The sequence below is a fragment of the Hyla sarda genome, chromosome 2 (genome assembly GCF_029499605.1).
Source record: "Hyla sarda isolate aHylSar1 chromosome 2, aHylSar1.hap1, whole genome shotgun sequence".
NCBI lineage: Eukaryota > Metazoa > Chordata > Amphibia > Anura > Hylidae > Hyla > Hyla sarda.
In genome coordinates this window covers 313,893,526-313,915,348 of record NC_079190.1, presented here as the reverse complement: position 1 = coordinate 313,915,348, position 21,823 = coordinate 313,893,526, and the positions used below count along the sequence as shown (strand labels likewise).

Here is a 21,823-nt window from a genome sequence, read left to right as displayed (position 1 = left end):
AGGGGGGAGAGGGGACATCCCTGTCTCGTACCTCTTGTCAAGTCAAATCTTTCTGATGTTTTCCCTTCAATGTTCACTCTTGCTTCTGCCCCCGTATATATCAATTTAACAAAGTCTATATATTCCTTCTGAAACCCACATCTATCAAGTACTTGCCATAGAAATTCCCACTCCACCCTGTCAAACGCTTTGCTTGCGTCTTGGGACAGGATGGAGTGGGTCCCTTCACTATCTTCTTTATGTTGAATATTGGCCATGGTTCTGTAGATGTTATGCTTGGTCATCCTATTTGGAATAAATCCACATTGGTCTTCATGTACCAGGTCCCCGATTATACTTTGCAAACGTGTTGCCAGAACTCCGGCCAATAGTTTTTTTAACTTTCCAAAACGAGTTTTATTAGAAAGCCATAGAAATAGTACACAATACCAAAGCGGTTGTACATGAGGTATACATAAGTTGTCTATATCAAGAACAAATAACGGAAAATGCAGCACAATAATCTAATATAAGAAGATAGACTATCTCATAGTAACTGAAAAGATTGCTGGCTGCAAGCTATAACCCTCTCAGTGGGAACTGTCTAACAGTATTGAACATGAGGGATAAAAAGAGCCAGAAACAGATATAGAGGAAACAGGAAGGAGTGGGAGCAGGAGAATAGAGACAAGAGGGAGAAGTAAAAAGAAGGGAGGGGAGGGGGGAAGAGGGGAGAGATTAGGGACAGGAGGTGTAGGTAGTAGGAAGAAAAAGTAGAGAAGGAGCACACACCTCAGGACCTCCGACCGTCTCCCCCTCGCATCCTCGCCATCCTCCACCAAAGGGGGGTCGTCCAGTAGTCAGGTCAATATATCACTAAGCTCAGCAGTCAGTAGGGAAGGGGGGGGGGGGATGTGTATAGGGACGTGTACAGGTATGAGTCAGGGCCAGGAGGGGTGGGGGGGGGGGAGCGCAAGGAAAGTGAGGGGGGAAGGGTGGTCAATCCGTCCCCGGCCAATATTTTTACATCCGTGTTTAACAGTGATATCGGCCGATATGACTCCAACTCCGTTTTATCTTTATAAGGCTTCAGAACTAAAATTATTTCTGCTTCTCTCATCGATTTGGGAAGAATTCCTGCTCTTAGAGAACTATTTATGGTTCTAAGTAATGCCGGTAGTAATATTTTTTTAAACTTTCTGTATATTTCAAAGGGGAATCCATCTCCCCCGGGAGATGTATTTCCTTTTATCCTACCTAGTGTCCTTTCTAGTTCGCCCAAAGTTATTGGTTCACCCAGTCCCTTTTTTTATTTCAGATATTTTATTGTATCTTCTTTTGAGTGTTTTATTTCTGATATATATAATTTTTTTTATAATATTGTGCAAACTCTTCTCTGATCTCGTTGGGGTCTTTACATATCCTCCTTGTTGCACTTCTTATTTCTGCAATATAATATTTATTTTGTGGGTTTTGTATTATATTCATCAATCTCTTATTTGGTTTACCCGATTCAGATTTCTTTTGTTGTCCCAGGAATTTTAACTTATTTTCACTTTTTCTCTTAGATATTTATTCAAATAATCTTGTTTAATCCTCCATACTTCCTGCTTTTCAATATTGAGTGGGTCTAGAGTATGATTAACTTACGCCTCCCTCACCTCCGATGTTAAATCCATTACCTTTGTCCTAAATTCTTTTCTTTGATATAGACCACATTACTTCTCCCCTTAAAAATGACTTCGCTGTATCCCAGACCATCTGGTCTGATGATGCATCCCAATTAAATCGGAAAAACCCTTTGAGATGATCCTCTATCCTTTTTAGATATATCAACTCCAACCAATATGGATTTATTTTTTTCCTTCTACTAATTACCATTGTGTGGGTGCTAACCATAGTTTCTAATGGTGTGTGGTCTGATATACAGTGAGTCAAATACTGTATAATCTCTATTTTTAAGCATCCTTCTTTATTCACCAGACAAATCTATCCTAGATAGGGTTTGACAAGTTTTGTTCCAAAAGGAATAAATTTTCTTCTCCTGATTTTTTATTCTCCACCAATCTACCAAACCCACTTCTTGACAATATTTAAATGAAGGTGAACCCCTATATCCCCCTTTAGTGTGATTCATTCTAAGCCTATCTATTTTTTCTTCCATTACACAATTCATATCACCCTGTATAAATATTGGACATTTATTTTTCCTTCCACAATACTCAGGGTTTTGGAAGAAATACTTATGTGAATATGGGGGTGGTATATACACAAATTCCATTATGAATATTAATCATTCTAAGTTTCCTTGCAATATAACATATCTTCCGTATTTATCTATGCATTTACCAAGTAATTCCCATTTTATCTTTTTGTGTATCAATACTGACACTCCTCTAGAGCGTGATGTAAAACATGAGTGATAACCGTGAGACCACCAATTATTTTTTGTTGTTTCATTTGTTAAGTGCGTCTCCAATAACCCTATAACCCCCTGGTAAGTGATTTTTTATAACCTCCATAATTGCTATCCTCTTTACCCAAACGTGTACCCATCTAAGTTTTTTTAATCATCTCTTACTGGGGGAGTGATATTTGAAAAGAAAAAAGGGGTGGGGGAGAGAGAAGAAGGGAGAAAAGAAAAAGAAAAAAAAGGAAAAAAAAAAAAGAAGGGGATCCCTTGCCTTACATGATTCCTGGCTGCTGACCCCATCTCTATTCTACCAAAATGTTTTTAAGGCCCTGTTTGTCCATCCATTCAGATGCTTCCTTTACGTCACTAAAGAAAAAATTCTGCTCATTATACCTGATGCACAATCTTGCTGGAAATAGTGAAAATTTTACCCCATTTTGGTGCAATTTTTTTTAACCTCTTTGTATGTAGCTCTTTTCCTCTGTGTCTCCACTGCATAATCAGGAAAACCCATAATTCATCTATTTTCATACATTATATCATTTTTTCCTCTATCTGTAAGAAAATATCCCTATCTCTAGCATTTAACAGCTTTACAATAATTGCCCTTGGATGACTTCCAGTCGGTAGAGGCTGGCTAGGTACCCTATGTGCCCTTTCTATATGGTAAAATGACGAACATTTTTGCTCTCCACATAGGGATAGCATACATTTTTGTAAGAAACTTGCTAAATCATTGCCTTCAACTCCCTCTGGAAGTCCTATAATTCTCAAGTTGCTCCTTCTGGAGCGGTCTACTAGATCTATTGTTTTTTCTTTTCAGGGCTTTATTTTCACTTATCATTTTTGCTACCTGATCTTTCACAAGTTGCATTTCATCCCCTACTGAGGAGAGCCTTTCTTCCATTTCCGAGCACCTCTCTGATATTTTTCAAATCATCTTTAATTATAGTTATATCTAAGCCTATAGCTCCTACTTGATTCGCCAGGGAGTCTATGGAGGAGTTACATTTGTTTATTGCTCCCAAAATGGTCTCCAAGGTGGTATTTAAAGGCTCTGTAGCTGCTTCCTTATCCCCCTACATTATTACATCTTCTGTTGTATTATATTTCGTTTGCCCACGATTTTTGGGCATTGCCCATGGGAAAGCGAAATATTTATCCATCTTCACTAAATTTTTGTCTTTAACCGGACTGGACGATTTTCTGGCCCTAGGACCCATATTTGCTCATCTACACTCCTTCCAATGACTAATACAGATTAATACAATACCACTTGTGTTATATAGATACAAGTACAATCTCATTAACCACTGCTATTTTTCCTCCATACACTTCCTAGTATCAATCGCCAAAGTTTACAGTACCATCGAGGCCGTATGTTGTGACTGTATTGGATTATACAGTGCCCGCACAGAGCTTACAATATCCTTTATACAAAGAAAAAAGAGAAGTGTTGTATTAACTCATCTATCAAACATTATCCATATTTATGCATTGCCGGCGTGTTGGAAAGTCTCGCAACTTGTATCACTATATTAGAAAGATCAATTTCCAGTCTCTAAATTGGCATTACTATAGTAAGAATCTTGCACCTTCAAACTTGGGTTTACCTAAACTCACTGCTTATACTCCTTCGCCTTCAGACATAAAAGTATATTAAAACGCAACTTAGTACAGATATCTTATTTATGCAAAACTGCCATAGTAGAATAAAAAAGTTAGGGTTGGAGCGGTCTCACCAATCTGATATGTCCCATCTCCTGCTGCCCGGCTCCCTGTTACTTAGTGCCCACCGGCTTAGATCTTCTCCGGCCCATTGTCAAGGACACAGCCTGTATCCCGCTCGGGGCCTCTGCCTCCGTGCAGTCTCTCGGCTTCTCTTCCGGGCTCTCTCCCGCAGCTCCGGCCCTCCGATACGGCCTGCTTCTCCCCGCTGCTCCTCCATGCTCCGTCTCTGCGCTCCAACGCCGGCGTCCGTTGGTGGTCACGTGTAGCAGCACGCAACCCCGTCCTCTTGCGTGACCTCCACTCCGGAGCCTCCGCACACCGGTTCGCATGTCCCTCAGCCTCGCAGGTCCTGGACTAGGACCCACGCCCCCAACAGGACCACCGGACCCAGCGGGCATCCCGGGATGAGGGCGCCGCCTCCCCTCCACGAACAAAGGCAAGTCCAGGGACACCGACTAGAGCTCCAGCATCAGGTATCCAGCAGTCCTCAGCAGTTGCCAGTATTAGCGCTAGGCCTTAGTGCAACATAGCCAAGCACGGGGCTTCCACACCAGGAGGAGGAGGAGTTAGCTGCTACTTCCTCCCGCCATGCTTCCTCGGTGTTGAGCTTTCAAGTCTGTATTTGGTGTTTGCTGCATCATCCCTTGATGTGGCATTTTCTATTACAATCAATGGCCGCTAATAAGTGGAAGAAGAACAAGAACGGAACTGGTTCCTCACAACAGGGGTCCGGAATGTCTGCCAATCTGAGGAATAAACTGGCGCTACAAAAAGAGGTGGTGGATAAGTTGGAGAAATTCGCCTTGCGGTCTCCTTCACCGGACTCTCCTGATCGTAGGGGAGCTCCTCTCCCCCTGCCTGATGTTGAGGCTCCAGTGGACCCTCTGGAGGGCTATGATGCCTTCATGCAGGCTTCTTAATCTGACTCACATGTTTCCCTGCCCCATCTGCCATGACTGCTGCAGCGGCGGCTGCCACCTCACCCAGGCCACCCGCCTGCTGTCGGAAATACAGAGGTGTAACATGACTCTTGTTCAACTAACTACTCAGGTGGGAACTGTGCAGTCTGACATCTCACTCTTTTGTCATGATCTAGAGAAAGTCACGGATCGTACATCTGCTACTGAGGGCAGGATAAGTGATGTTGAGGATGCGGTTGTCCCCCTGGTGCGAGACTCCACAAGACACGGTCAGGACATTGCCTTCTTAAAAGCTAAAGCTGACGACCTGGAAAACAGGTTAGGCAGAAATAATGTCCGGGTTGTGGGACTCCCGGAGAAGTGTGAAGGGCGGTATCCCACGGAATATATGGAATCCTGATTGAAAGAGGTTTTTGCTTTTTGCTGTGGAACGTGCCTATCCAGTCCTAACCAAACTATTCCTGCCGGGGGGCCCGCCCCAGTCCATGCTTGTGAAGCTTCTACATTATCGGAAGTTGATTCTGCGGCTTGCTAGGGAAAAACAGCCTATCTAAGTGGATGGTCATGTCATTTCCATTTCCCCTGACTTCTCTCCGGAGGTGCAGAAGAAACGTGCCTCTTTCATTGACATCAAGAGATGGCTGTGCTCCATTCAAGTCCAGAATTCTATGCTGTACCACACATTTCTTTGATAGGGTGGACACAGCCATCCGCTGGCTGCTCACAAATCCCAGCTATGCCGGGTCCTGCCACGGACTGAACTGCCCTGTTTAGTCTGTGTTGTCGCTTATCCAGTGGACTATTGTACATTTGTTTACTGCTGCCATGCTTTTTTTTTGCCAATTTTTCATATGTATAGTTCTACATTGTATATTCTGCTGAACCATTGTTCTACATTTTTGCTTTTGGTACGGACATTGTTCTTCTTTAAGATGTGGGGGGTGGAGGGTTACTGATGCTATTTTTATGGGGGTTATTTCTTCTGCCTGTTATTTACAGAGGTATGTATTATTTACTGTTTCACTGCAGGGCCTGCCATCGCCTCTGCTCTTTGCTTTGGCTATTGAGCCTCTGGCCTGCTTAATTAGGTCCTTTGCTAGTGTGTTAGGATTTCGATATGGGTCCATTGAGGAGCGGGAAGAGCTATATGCGGATGACATGCTGCTGTTTTTGGGGGATATAGCCCTCTCCTTAGCGCCTGTCATGTCCCTTATATCTGATTTTGGGTCATACTCTGTGTGTTTCTTTATTTCTGTGTTTATGAAAAAATGTCAATAAAAAATATCTGATTTAAAAAAAAAAATAATTCATTAGGATTGCAGTGGGTCTCCAGAGCACAAAGAAAAAAGCTGACCCAGTGGAAACTGAACAAGTACATTTTCTGATTTGCACCACTCTTTTGTAGCCTCTTGGTAAGAATAAGGAATGTTCTGACATCAAGACCATACAAGAACTCTTCCTTGAAGTTTTTAGGGTTGTTACAAAAGAACAGAAGAATAATGTCCTGAAACAGTACAAGTAACATTCTAATGATGACTCTATCATCTAAAATTGTGGTGTGAGGTGGAATTGCTGACACAGCCTGGATTTTACTAAACACTTCTAGCAGTGGTAAAAGTGAGAAAAGTAATTAAAATGAGATCTATAGGCTCAAAGATGGTACCAATAAGGAGAACACTAGATTTAGGTTCCATGGTAGCACCCTAGACTTGATCTAACTGCAGCGGATATAACTCCTTTTATCCAGGGGTGCTCTGCTAACCTGGAGTCTAGTAATGAGATGAGAGCATCAAGTTAAACATGTAAGGTGCTAGTTTCTTGTCCAAACCGGCCTGGAGAAGATTCAATATGGGAGAAACATTTGGGTTGCTTAACTGTTCAAAGTTATCCCCAGCAAATCGAAGGCCCTCCATACCCTTTAATAGATAAGATAACTTTAGTTCTGCTCGCAAGCATAGTTAAAATAACTTGTTAAATAGTTATGCAAAACTAACCTTTTAGCTTCCATGCTATTAAGTTTAGATGAGGTTCCAGGGAGTGCACTACTGGGACCGGGCTAAATAAGTTTTTCTGCTCTGGCAGTACCAAGGCTGGTCCACTGACAGATCAATGAGCTTTTTGGTGCAAGGCTGGCTGAGTGACTTAAAGCATACTTGTCACCAAGGGAAAAAACAAACAAAAAAAAACCCTAAGGATGTTATTCACACTGTTATTAGGATCATGTTTTTAACAATCCTATTGTGGCTGGAAATGTAAAGGCAAAATACTAGGTAATATATGCATAATTTTAAAGGAAATCTGCATTAAAATAAACTTATCCCCTATCCACAGGATACCGGATAAGTGTTTGACCGCAGGGGGTTCGACCACTAAAAAAAAAAACAACATCCCCATAACCCTGCATCCCAGCCGCCTCCTCTATGTAGTTTTATGGGAGAGGCGGGGATGCAGCGTTCGCGCCTCTCCCATAGAGCTGTAAGGGGCGGGGATGTGCAGTCGAACTCAGTGAGGTCTACGACACGCGCATTAGCCAGTGCACAGTGCGGCAATGATGGGGCCCCATTCTGGAGATCGCTGGGGGGTCCCAGCGGTTGGACCCCCCCGTGATCAGACACTTATCCCCTATCCTGCGGATAAGATCAGACACTTTTCCCCTATCCTAGGGGATAAGTTTATTTTCACTGCAGATCTCCTTTAAACATATCAATAAATTATGATGGTGACAGTGGAGCTTTGAGGTATAAGGCAGTTGAAGACTTTTTACACACTAGGCATTCTCTATGATGGGTCTTAGCAGTAGCTTTTTAAAAAGAGGATTTAGAACCCTAAGAAAGGGACATAGCAGTAGAGGTAATTAGAATCAGTTTTCTTTCTAAGTCTGCAATTAACAAAAGACTCCTGAAGATAACCATGGTACTGGACTAAAGGGCTTGGAACCGCCTTGCTCCTTCTCCAGAGCCCTTTAACATATTGCACAAGAGAGAGCTCAACAGGTTAAAAGCAAGGCTGTAGGACTGGTTGGGTGCAATGCACAGGCTCTCCAAGATATCATCTCCCATACTCTATAGCTTAAAAATGGTGTCGGGCAGGGCTGGGGGGGGGGGGGGGGGGGGGGGGGTGGGGATGACTTGGCACTCCCTGCTTAAACACCAGTACAAGCAGCCTCTAGTAATGACATTTCCTGCACATATGAGCCCACAGGACATGCTAGAGAAGACTAGAAGATAGGGTGGCATTTCGGGGGAACAATAGTCCAGACTTTAGGGTGCTCCAGTAGAGTTTTACATCTTCAGGGGGCCCCAAGTAGAACCATACCCTCGACCTGCAGTGTGGTAGTTCTATCTTCAGGGGAATTTTGAGGAGATTCATCAAAACCTGTGCTGAGGAAAAGTTGATCAGTTGCCCATAGCAACCAATTGCTTCTTTTATTTTTGAAAAGGCCTTTGAAATATAAAAGAAGCAATCTAATTGGTTGCTATGGGCAGCTGGTCGACTTTTCCTGAGCCATGGTCTTGATGAATCTCCGTCATTGTCCCCCTTAAAACAAAGGATTGGTTGTTAAACCATTAAAAGTGATTTAGAAGGTGGGTGTGTGGATTGTGTATTCGCTTACAGCAAATTTAGCTAATACCACCTCAAGCTATTTATTTGTTATGATTGTCTAAGCAGTGATATTGCTTTTTCTTTTCTTTTGAATCAATTCAAACTGCAGAGGAAAAGGCAAATTATATATATATATATATATATATATATATATATATATACACATATATTAAGGAAAAGAGGGAAGTATTGATTATCTTTTTAGGCAAAGCTTTGATCCTTGTTGAGGAGGAAGACAGACTCACAGATTTCAAGCATACAATCAGGCTCTCTTCTCCTGCACATAGTAGATACTAAGCCCTGCCCTCACTTCATGTTTAAGGTCCAGGTCTGTCAGTTAAGGAGAAGGAACTCATCTAACAAAAGGAAATGAATAGCAGATTGCAAAGAAGTAAGAAAATTAGTGGCTAAAATTTTAGAGATGTTTTTCGCCCACATTGGTTATTACACTAAGGGAAGTTGTTTAAAACAAGAGCTATCATGTAAGGCTGCATTCACACCACGATCTGACCTTCCGATGCACAGATACGATTTTGGAAGCTCAAATCGCCTGAAATCGTATCTGTGCATGGATAGGTACAGACAGATACAGAGCAATTAACTATTATGGGGCTGCGGCCCCGATTATAGTCAGCTAGTGACTACGATCTGCCATGATTTTCAATCCAAGTCCGAGTCAGTCCAGATCCCCTGAGAAAATGACCAGATCGTAGTCACTAGCTGACTACGATAAGGTCCGCAGCCCCATAATAGTTAATGGCTCCATATCTGTCCGTACCTATCCATGCACAGATACAATTTCAGGCGATATGAGCTTCCGATATCGTATCTGTGCATCGGAAGGTCAGATCGTGGTGTGAATGCAGCCAACTCACATACACTGAAATCTCATTCAACAACTGCAAACACAAATTGTAGTGCATAATGAAAGATAATTAATCTAATTAACTCAAAAATGTGTTGAAAAAAATTTCATTATATCACTAGCAAGTAAATAAATAAGGAAGTGCAATTGTTTGAAATCAGGGGTAGAAGACACTTACTAGATGCAGGGTTGGAAGTAAAGTATCTGACCATTATACGTTGGATGCTGGGTACTCTCCAACAACAGAATACGAGAATGTTAGCTGCAATTATTCCTGTAGAAAGATTGATCAGGGGAGGTAATTAAAAAGATTTTCAGGTAAAACTTTATTTTCAGGTCAAACTTTATTTATATACTGCTATTTATAAATTATTACCTGACACAGTCTTCTGTCCATCACTTAGGCTGTTCCACCACTCATTCACCTACAAGGAAATATGCATAGGCACATTTAATGTTAAAGAAAAAGATATGTCCATCCTACAGATGCAGAACAGGGCAATAAAATCCATAAGCAATCTGCCCTTGGAGGAAGGTTCACACAGAGAGCATTGCAATGAACATAAAAGTAAGGATTTATACTTAAGCTACCTGTTGTAGCCACTTGTTACTTAGGCTGAAAAAAATATAAATGAAAAACAGCCACAAACCTGCAATAAAAACTGTGTGAACCCCCTAAAAGAAAAAAAAATCCTTACTGAACCTTATGAAAACCAAACTGTTTTAAAAAGCAAAAAAATAATTGTAGTGGCGAAATTTAACAAAGGTTTTTGTGTGGGCTTTGGTGAAAAATTGACGGATATTTTAGAACAATCTTTTATTTGTTCAAAATCAAATGTGCACCTTTATTACACTATTTTCCTGGTGTCAAGCACTGATTAATTCCTCCCCCCCCCCCACACATAATTATTCACATTACACTAAGCAATTATCTTTGTTCTAAAAAATCATATAGGCCTTGGTGGTAGCCATCAACTGTTAAATAACGCTCTTGAGGTGGCTGATCCACGGTTTAACTTTCTGGCACCAGTTGATTAAAAAAAAAGTTTTCCAGAAGAGTATCTCTTTAAAGAGGTACTCTGGTGGAAAACTTTTTTTTATAAATGAACTGGTGCCAGAAAGTTAAACAGATTTGTAAATTACTTCTATTAAAAAATCTTAATCCTTTTGGTACTTTTTAGCAGCTGTATGCTACAGAGGAAATTCTTTACTTTTTGAATTTATATTTTGTGTTGTCCACAGTGCTCTCCCCTCTGTCCGTGTCAGGAACTGTCCAGAGTAGCATAGGTTTGCTATGGGGATTTTCCCCTGCTCTGGACAGTTCCTGATATAGGCATCAGTTGTCAGCAGAGAGCACTGTGGACAACACAAAAAAGAAATTCAAAAAATAAAGATTTTCCTCTGTAGCATACAGCTGATAGAGAGTAATGAAAGGATTAAGATTTTTTTAATAGAAGTAATTTACAAATCTGTTTAACTTTCTGGAACCAGTTCATATAAAAAAGAAAAAGTTTTCCACCGGAGTACCCCTTTAAAGTGAAGCTTTAACTACTTAAGGACCCGCGGTTTTTCCGTCTTTGCATTTTTGTTTTTTCCTCCTTACCTTTAAAAAAATCATTACTCTTTCAATTTTGCACCTAAAAATCCATATCACGGCTTATTTATTTTTTGTTATTTTTCTCTATCATGGCTTATTTTTTTCCGCCACCAATTCTACTTTGAAATTACGTCAGTCATTTTACCCAAATATCTACAGCGAAACGGAAAAAAATTCCTCCCCCCCCCATATTTATTCACATTACACTAAGCAATTATCTTTGTTCTAAAAAATCATATAGGCCTTGCTGGTAGCCATCAACTGTTAAATAACGCTCTTGAAGTGGCTGATACACGGTTTAACTTTCTGGCACCAGTTGATTTAAAAAAATGTTTTCCAGTGGAGTACCCCTTTAACCCCTTAAGGACCAGGGGTCATTCAGTTTTTGCACTTTCATTTTTTTCCTCTTTACCTTAAAAAAATCATAACTCTTTAAATTTTGCACCAAAAAATCCATATGATGGCTTATTTTTTGTGCCACCAATTCTACTTTGTAATGACATCAGTCATTTTACCCAGAAATCTATGGCGAAACGGAAAAAAAATCATTGTGAGACAAAATTGAAAAAAAAAAAAAAAAAGACATTTTGTAAATTTGGGGGCTTCCGTTTCTACACAGTACATTTTTCAGTAAAAATGACACCTTCTCTTTATTCTGTAGGTCCATACCATTAAAATGATACCCTACTTATGTAGGTTTGATTTTGTCGTACTTCTGAAAAAAATCATAACTACATGCAGGAAAATTTATATGTTTAAAATTGTCATCTTCTGACCCCTATAACTTTTCATTTTTCTGCGTATGGGGCGGTATGAGGTCTCATTTTTTGCGCCGTGACCTGAGGTTTTTAGCGGTACCATTTTTGTATTGATCTGACTTTTTGATCGCTTTTTATTCATTTTTTAATTTAAAAAAATTAACTTTTTTGGACTTTTTTTCCGTGTACGCCATTGAACGTGCGGTTTAATTAATTATATATTTTTATAACTCGGACATTTCCGCACCTGGCGATACCACATGTTTACTTTTATTTTAATTTACACTGTTTTTTTTTTTTTTTTATGGGAAAAGGGGGGTGATTCAAACCTTTATTAGGGAAGGGGTTAAATGATCTTTATTCACTTTTTTTTTTGCCCTTTTTTTTGCAGTGTTATAGTTCCCATAGAGGGCTATAACACTGTACACACTGATCTTTTATATCTTTCAATGGTTTCTCATAGGAAACCATTGATCGATGATTCTGCCGCTTGACTGCTCATGCCTGGATTCTCAGGCACTGAACAGTCATTAGGCGATCAGACAGCAAGGAGGCAGGTAGGGACCATCTGGCTGTCCTGTAAGCTGTTCGGGATGCCGCGATTTCGCTGCAGCGATCCCGAACAGCTCCCTGAGCTAACCGGCAACGTTTTAGTTTCACTTTAGACGCGGCAATCAACTTTGAACGCCGCGTCTAAAGGGTTAATAGCGGCTGCCGCGGCCCAGCGTTATAGAACGAGAGCGGACTCATGACGTACCGGTACGTCATGGGTCCTTAACAGGTTTAAAAAAAATTAATTGATGCATACAGTGAAATTTTCTTTTGTAGTATATGCAAGCAAGCAAGAATTTTAATATGAAATTTATGGCTATGTGAAGGAAAACATGGATTTCCAGCTCTAAATTTATTATGAAATAAAACTTCACAAAGTTTTGGGCCTACATTTACTATAAATGAGATAACATGAAATCAGTCATCATGCTGGTTCTACTTTTAAAGAATATCACCTGAACATAAGCAGATTTCACATATTGTAGTCCAAGTATTACCAAAAATCCACATGTAAAAATGCTGAATTTTTGCACATTGAATTAGCAGCATTTGAATATGCCCTAGAAAAGGCGATTTTTATGCTTACCGTAAAATCTTTTTCTCAAGGATCCATTGGGGGACACAGACCATGGGTATATGCTGCTGCCACTAGGAGGCTTGACACTAGGCAACAAGTCAGCCCCTCCCAGCAGGATATACCCGCCCACAGGCAGCTGGGCAAAATAGTTTAGTCCCAGAGTAGTAGGAGAGGACTGACAGATCAGAAAAAAAAAACAGAACCGTCCGAGGAACCACAGAATAAAAATTTACTGAAAACACCCTCGGACTGGCAACAAAACCAGGACAAATGGGAGGGAGCTGTGTCAACCCCCCCCCCCCCCACAATGGATCCTCCGAGAAAAATATTTTTACGGTAAGCATAAAAATATCCTTTTCTCTATCGGCTCCTTTGGGGGACACAGACCATGGGACGTACCAAAGCAGTCCCCGGGGTGGGTAAATGATTTCCAACTCAGGTGGGAGGCTGATCCACAGCCGCCTGCAACACCTTGCGACCCAGAATAGCATCAGCAGATGAGAAGGTATGTACCTGGTAGAATTTTGTAAAAGTGTGTAAAGATGACTAGGTGGCCGCTTTACAGATTTGCAAGGCAGAAGCCTTGTTGCGGAAAGCCCAGGAGGCCCTGACAGAACGAGTGGAAAGAGCTGAGACCCTGAAAAGAGGAGTCTTCCCTTTGCAGCGGTAAGCTACCGAGATGGCGAAACGGATCCATCGCGAAATGATTGACTTTGAAGCAGGAAGTCCCATATGACTACCTTCTATAAAGACAAGGAAGGAGTCACACTAGTGAAAGGAAGAAGTGACTGAGAGGTAAATCCGAACAGCTCGTACCACATCAAGCCAATGGAGAAAACGCTCCCTGGGTTGAGAAGAAGCAGGACAAAAAGACGGAAGGACAATGTCCTTATTGTAGTGAAAAGCAGAAACAACCTTAGGTAAAAAGGACTGAACCGGGCAAAAGACCACTTTGTCCTGGTGTAAAACCAGGTAGGGAGATCAGCAGGATAGGGCTGTCAGCTCCGAAACCCTCCTAATAGAAGTGACTGCAATAAGGAAGGCCACGTTCCAAGAAAGGAGATGAAGAGGAACATCCCTGAGAGGTTCAAAAAGAGGCCGCTGTAGGGCCCCGGGAATCAGATTGAGATCCCAGGGGGGAGCAGGTGACCTGTAAAGGGAACGGATAGCCAAGTGTTGTTCTAACCCCGACTGTAAGAAGGAAGGAAGTCGTGGGAGAGAGAATGCAACTGGAGAAAAAGGAGTGAGACTCACACCAATGAAAATAAGACCGCCAAGTACGGTGGTAAATCTTCGCAGAAAAGGGCTTGCGCGCTCTGATCACAGTGTGAATTACTTGGGGAGAGAATCCCCTAGCTCTCAGTCTCAACCACCACACCGACAAATGCAGGGACTGTAAATTGGGGTGGCAAGAGGACCCCGAGAAAGCAGATCTCATTGAAATGGAAGGCACGGTGGCACGTCGTCCACCAGACGAACCACGTCTGCGTACCACGCCCGCCTTGGCCAGTCCGGAGCTAGAATGGCGGGAACGCCCTCTGCTTGAGTTTCCTCAGGACCCTGGAAAAAAGGGAAGAGGAGGGAAAAGATATGGGAGGATGAAGTGGGACTAAGTAATCACCAGGTCCACGGCTGGAGCCAGGGGGTCCAGGGAGTTCGCCACAAACCGAGGAACTATGTGGTTGTGGTGAGACGTGAAAAGGTCCAAGCCTGAAGTGCTCCAGAGGTTGCAGATTTCCGCGAACACTTCCGGAAGAAGAGACCATTCATTGGGGTCGGCTGAGGAGCGGCTGAAAAAGTCCGCCTCCCAAGATTTCACACCTGGTATGTGAATAGCTGATATGGAGGGGACTGAGCTCCGCCCATAGAAGGATCTTGGAGACTTCGGCCATAGCCGCTAAGCTGAGCTAAGTTGCGTGTGCCGCCCTGATGATTGACATATGCCACAGCTGTGGAATTGTCCGTCTGTACACGAACAGGGGGTCCTGGAGAAGGCACTCTCAATGGCGATTGCTCTGACAAAGGTAGATTGCTCTGAGCTCCAGAATGTTGATGGGGAGAAGAGCTTCCTGAGTGGACCAAAGTCCCAGGACCGTCCGGTCCCTGAAAACTCCTCCCCAACCGCTGAGACTGGCATCCGTCAAGATGACCTGCCAGTAGAGGGGCAGAAGGATTTTCCCTGATGAAGAAAAGAGGACCGAAGCCACACAGGAGGGACTGGCGAGTCTTGGGAGGGAGAAAGATTCTCCAATCGAGGGTCAGTGGAGATTTATCCCATCGGGACAAAAGAGAACTCCGAAGAGGTTGATAATGAAACTGGGCTGAAGGAAAGCTTCCATTGCCACCACCATTCGACCCAGGACTTGCATGCAGAACCGAATGGAAACGGAAACAGGACATCGGAGACTCCGAACCCCTGATAATAGGGCCAGGCGCTCGTCCGGCGGAAGAAAAATCCGGGCATGCGGTGAGCCAAATTGCAGACCCACGAAGATTAGGGACTGAGAGGGAGTAGATAGGACTTGTCTTGATTGACCAACCAGCCAACAGGGTCTGTAGAATGAGACTCTCCTGATTCTGATCATACTACTCTCTTAAGCCAAATAGCACATGTAGAGGTAATAAGCCAACACAACAAATAACCCTGGGGGTTAAATATCCTCTAAATTACATGTGCTACAATACTAAAACATAACTTTTATTACTCTTATGTATAAATAACAAAAAGGTGAGAAACACACGATTAAAATTCCAGTACCACTAATGTCAATTAGGTATCTGAAAACCAACACTATGGGTCATAGCCGGTATAACCACCATGGATTGTAAACAGTTAATAAGATATTATATTTAAATAATCTAGTGTCACACTCAGCAGCTCTGTGTCTCTTGCTATATAGCTGAATCAGGGGTCTTGTTACCCTCTTTTATACGCTTTATAATGTAGGCACCACATTTGTTTTATTAGGTGCAACACCAAGGTGGAAAAGCCAGATGTTAATATCACTATTACAATGGCTCTCACATGGGATTACTCAGCCACACATATCAAATGGAAATCACTGTAGGACTGCTCCCGGTGGCTATACGGCACTCAATCACCGTAACCTGCTGTGCACCGCAGGTGAGGCTAGAAGGCTCACTGGCCTAATCTGACCCTATCTAATTTTGTAAATCTTTCTTTTAGAGGTACATTTAAGACATAGTGGACTGGGTTAAAACCATATACTGTCACCCCCCGACATGTTTCACCACAAATGTGGCTTTATCAAGGAGATGGACTGATTAGTGGTAGTGGAATTTTAATCTTGTGTTTCTCACCTTTTTGTTATTTATACATAAGAGTAATAAAAGTTATGTTTTAGTATTGTAGCACATGTAATTTAGAGGATATTTAACCCCCTAGGGTTATTTGTTGCGTTGTCTCCTGATTCTGGGCCCAGGTTGACGCCTTGACCAGGATTTCGTCCAGGTAGGGGATGACTGATGACACCCCATGCTCATAGAATGGCTATCACTGCCACCAGGACCTTGGTGAAGACCCTCGGAGCATTGGCTAGTCCGAAGGAAAGAGTCGCACACTGAAAATGGCCCTCCGGGAGAGCAAAGCGAAGATATCGCTGATGTGCTGGAAAAATAGGAATGTGGAGGTAGGCATCACAGATGTCTACCAAGGAAAGAAACTCCCCTTGATCCATGGACGCCACCACCGAAAGGAGGGACTCCATACGAAAATGACGGAGAAGTAGATGGCGGCTGGGACCCAAGAGTCCTTCAGGTGAGCAGACCAGACTTCCTGGAAGAGTGACAAACACCCTCCCACCCAAGAAAAATATACGGGTGGGTCGACCCTTCAGGCAGAGGTAGTCTTGCAGACGCCTGCCTTGGCTGCGAAACGGCCGGAGAGAGTATCCAATTTCCAGGAGAGATGGGCCTTAAAGGAAGGGACCTTCTTGCCCCCAGATGCCGATCCGGTCGTCCTATTGGAGCCATAGGTCCGAAAAGAACGAAAAGAGGTTGACTTCCTTCGGGAGTCGGTACTGCAAGATTTATTTAGCAGCAATAAATAACCCTTACAGCCAGCTCTGAGATAATCTCATCGAGGCGTTTTCCAAACAGTCGAGAACCAAGCTCCGGAGATGAACCAGACTCTGGAGATGAACCAGAGGAAAAAGCTCCTAGGACACTTGAGAGCGGCCAAAATTGGGGGAACGTCCTGGGCAGATATACATAGTTCCATAGTTAGTACGGTTGAAAAAAGACATTAGTCCATCAAGTTCAACCAGGGAATTAAGGGGTAGGGGTGTGGCACGATATTGGGGAAGGGATGGGATTTTATATTTCTTCATAAGCATTAATGTTATTTTGTTCCGGGAATGTATCTAACCCTGTTTTAAAGCTGTTAATTTTCCCTGCTGTGACCAGTTCCTGAGCTAGACTGTTCCATAAGTTCACAGTTCTGATGGTAAAGAAGGCGTGTCGCCCCTTGAGACTAAACCTTTTCTTCTCCAGATGAAGGGAGTGCCCCCTCGTCCTTTGGGGGGGTTTAACCTGGAACAGTTTTTCTCCATATTTTTTGTATGGGCCATTAATATACTTATATACATTTATCATATCCCCCCTTAAACGTCTCTTCTCAAGACTAAACAATTGTAACTCCTTTAATCGCTCCTCTATATATCCCTAATCTCAAAAATAAGAAAAGAATAGACCAGGTCTGGAGAACCCCAGACCCGCGTCTGCCTCCTATAGACACTAAGCTAAAACTGATTAGCCCAGCTGCCTGTGGGTGGGTATATCCTGCTGGGAGGGGCCGACTTTTCTTGTTGCCTAGTGGCAGCCTCATATACCCATGGTCTGTGTCCCCCAATGGAGTTGATAGAGAAAATTATTTTAACAATAAAGCTGCAGTTTAGCTCAACGCTCTTATTTGGGTGGGATTTGTTCATGTATTTCATAGAATACTGTATGTAGCCCCACTGAATGGATTAAAGTTATCAAGTCAATGAACCTAGTACTATAAAAACAAAAAAGGGGATAGGGGGCTCAACTAAAAGAGGGAAACACGATTGGTATACACTGTCCTCTAATCTGGTCTTTAGAGAAATTATTGCATTTTAATACAATTGTAACAAAGAAATTGTTACAAAGAAACTATGATAGTTTCTGGTTGTTGTAATTAAAACACAATATACAGTATATAAAAAATTATCCAATCAGTCTAGTTGTTATAGTGTTTAAAAATAAAAACATTTATTTAGTAAATTAATAAAGACACACTTATAACAATGAGTGCTAACTGTAAGGCCCTTGCAGCTGCTCTCTGTTACTGCAATATCTAAAAGTATGTATCTATATGGGGTAAAATAATAAAATAGAATACATTATGTATACATAAAAATTGTAGTTTAACTCTTTTTGAATGTAGCAAAGTATAGTGTGTATAACATTGTTGCACTAAAATAGAATAAAAATATGGAGTATAAGGTAATAGTCCGCCTATTTGTACTTCGCGCCGATAAAAAATACTTATGTTCAGTATAAACATTCAAAAGACATGTACAACACATAGTTCAGATTATTGATAGTCTTTGTCATTAAACATATGCTACTTATGATATTTTTCAATGTTCTATTGCTGTAAATCAAAAGAATAAGATATGGAACTGTCAGCACTGTGTGCCGTATTTACTTGTCCTTCTGTGAAGATAAATAGTCCTAAAAAAAAGGAGAATAAACTAGGGATCGACAGATTATCGGTTTGGCAGATATTATCGGCCTATATTCACGAATTTGGACGTTATCGGTATCGGCAATTACCTTGCCAATAATCCAATAATGCCCTGCCCCCACGCAACGCGCCGGCCAGAGACCGCCGCTGCCCCATTGCCTACCCCATCCCCGGTTTTATAATTACCTGTTCCCGGGGCCGCGCTACTTCTGGCTCCTGCGGCGTCCTGCGTTACGCTGTGCTCTGCGCAATGACGAGTGACTTCCTCAACGCAACATCATCGTCAGTGCGCACAGTGACAGCTCAGGACGCCGCCGGAGCCAGAAGTAGCGAGGACCCCGGGAACAGGTAAATATAAAACTGGGGATGGGGGAGGCAATGGGGCAGTGGCGGTCGCTGGCCGGGGCAGTGCGCATGAACGTCCCTGTGCATCGTCGTCAAGGCAACGTCACTAGTAGTGATGAGTGGCATTGCCCATATTCGAATTCGCGATATTTCGCGAATATATAGACGTATATTCGTCCTATATTGGCGAATTTCGCATTTTCATTATACTCGCATATGTGAATATTTGCATATGTGAATATGCGGGGGAAAAAGCAAATATTCGCAATTTCAAATATATAGTGCTATATTTTAAATAATTTGCGAATTCGCGATATTCACGATTAAAATTCGAATTGCGAATATTCGTGAGCAACACTATTCACTAGTCGGTGGCAGGCCTGAAGCGCGGAGAAGATGGCCCCCCCGGTGAAAATGGACAGCCCATAATGACTAACCCTCCCCACCGGACGGTCCCTGCAGCATAGATGGCCCGGACCAGCTCACCCTTCCTTCCCACCGAGGGAAGGCGAGTAGAAAACTAAAGGGGGGGGGGGGGTCTGGATGATGACGAAGGCCGCAGTGGTCTTCAACCTTCGGACCTCCAGAGGTTCGCATGTCCGGGCATGCTGGGAGTTGTAGTTTTGCAACATCTGGAGGTCCGCAGGTTGAAGACCACTGCGGCCTTCGTCATCATCATGAGGATTGACAGGCGGTGATGATGAAGGGGGGGGATGATGACGGGGGTCTGGATGATGACGAAGGCCGCAGTGGTATTCAACCTGCGGACCTCCAGAGGTTTTAAAACTACAACTCCCAGCATGCCCGATGGCTGAAGGGATTGACAGGCGGTGATGATGAAGGGGGTCTGGATAATGACGGGGGTCTGGATGATGACATGGGGGGGGGGGGATTATGTATTTCCCCCCCTATGCTTAAAGTTGAGTCAATTACTTTTACTGGGTTTTTGGGGGTGAAATTAGGGGCCTCGGCTTATATTCGGGTCGGCTTATACTAGAGTATATACGGTAACTCCTCGTGGACTGAGTGCGCCAAATATGGATGCTGGCATTTACTGCATATGTCTGCGAACTCTCTGGTGTTAGTGTATAGTATACAGATATAAACAAATATTAGGCTAGTACAGTACCTGCTTCCTGAAGTCCCCATGTTTGGCTGGCTGAATCCTTTCCAGCCAGTCTGCACGCATGTCATCGAGATAATTCTTCATTCGATTTTTTAGGGACTCATATTGCCAGATTGCAGCAGCACCAAAAGAGCAACCTGAAAACTGACCACAGTTTTTAGTAAGCCTCTGCATACTAGTTACATAGTTACATAGTTTGTATAGTTGAAAAAAGAAATACATCCATCAATTTTAACCATGGAATTGAAGGGAAGAGGTATGGTTGGATGAAGGGGAAGGTATTTGATTTTTATATTTCTGCATAAGCATTAATGTTATTTTGTTCTAGGAATGTATCTAACCCTATTTTTAAGTTTTCAACTGTTCCTGCTGTGACCAGTTCCTTAGGTAGACTGTTACATAAATTCACAGTTCTTATGGTAAAGAAGGCGTGTCGCCCCTTGAGACTAAACCTTTTCTTCTCCAGATGGAGGGAGTGCCCCTTGTCCTTTAAAAGGGTTTAAGCTGGAACAGTTTTTCCACATATTTTTTGTATGGGCCAGTTATACTGTATACTTATATACGTTGATCATATCCCCCCCGTCTCTTCTCAAGACTAAACAAATGTAGTTATTTTAATAATTCTTCATAGCTAAGTTGTTCCATGCCCCTTTTTAGTTAAGTTGCACGTTTCTGCACCCCTTACAGCTCCACAACATCCTTTTTATGAACTATTTCCCAAAACTGTACAGCATATTCCAGTTGAGGTTGTACCCATGTTTTATAAAGGGGTAGCATTATGTCCCTGTCCCTCGAGTCCAAGTCTCTTTTGATAAGTGACTTTATCCTGCTGGACTTAGAAGCAGCTGCCTGAAATGCTATTCTGTAGTCTATGGTCTATAAGTACACCCAGATCTTTCTCTACCAGTGACTCTCCCAGTTAAACCCCCCTAAGGCTGGGCTCACACTTCGATTTTTAACTACGGTTCCTGCATACGGCTGGGAGGAGGGGGGCGGGGCTTAATCGACCGAGTTTTTGCCTACGGTCAGAAAACCGCATACGGCCGAAAAAGCAGCCAACCGGAGGCTGCGGTTCACTGTCGGCTCATAGACATGCATTAAATACGGTTCCCGTATACGGCTAAGTGCGGGCGCCGCGATTAAGCCCCGCCCCCTCCTCCCAGCCGTATACGGGAACCGTAGTTACAAATCGTAGTGTGAACCCAGCCTAAGACATACGAGACATGCAGGTTATTAGTACCCAAATTCATAACTTTACATTTATCCGCATTGAACTTCATTTGCCAAGAGGATACTCAGACACTTAGTCTATCCAAGTCATCTTGTAACTTATGCCCATCCTCTAATGACTGTGCCATGCTACAAAGCTTGGTGTCATTTGCAAATAGAAACAGAGCTGTTAATCCCATTCTCTATATCATAAAAAATAACTTAACCACTTAGGGACCCAGGGCATACAGGTACGCCCTGACACCCTGGTACTTAAGTACCCAGGGGGTACTTGTATGCTTGTGGGAATTTTGGTTCCCACGTGGCAGGGACTGGAGCGGGATGCCTGCTGAAATCATTCAGCAAGCATCCTGTAACAATGCCGAGGGGTGTCCTGAGATCTGCGGCAATTCTGGT

General features: G+C 42.7%; 1 protein-coding gene across 6 annotated transcripts in view; it reads right to left on the bottom strand.

Annotated features, from left to right (window-relative positions):
• PARL (presenilin associated rhomboid like) overlaps positions 1-21,823 on the bottom strand; it is a 258,743-nt gene that overhangs the window by 85,781 nt on the left and 151,139 nt on the right. For 5 of the 6 annotated variants that reach the window (XM_056557714.1, XM_056557710.1, XM_056557712.1 and 2 more), the window contains exons 4-6: positions 20,201-20,341; positions 9,888-9,936; positions 9,690-9,785 (exon numbers count right to left, since the gene is read on the bottom strand). In XM_056557714.1, coding sequence (XP_056413689.1) covers positions 9,690-9,785; positions 9,888-9,936; positions 20,201-20,341 — 286 coding nt within the window. The remainder of the gene's footprint in view (positions 1-9,689; positions 9,786-9,887; positions 9,937-20,200; positions 20,342-21,823) is intronic. The other variant, XM_056557715.1, reaches the window with a different exon arrangement.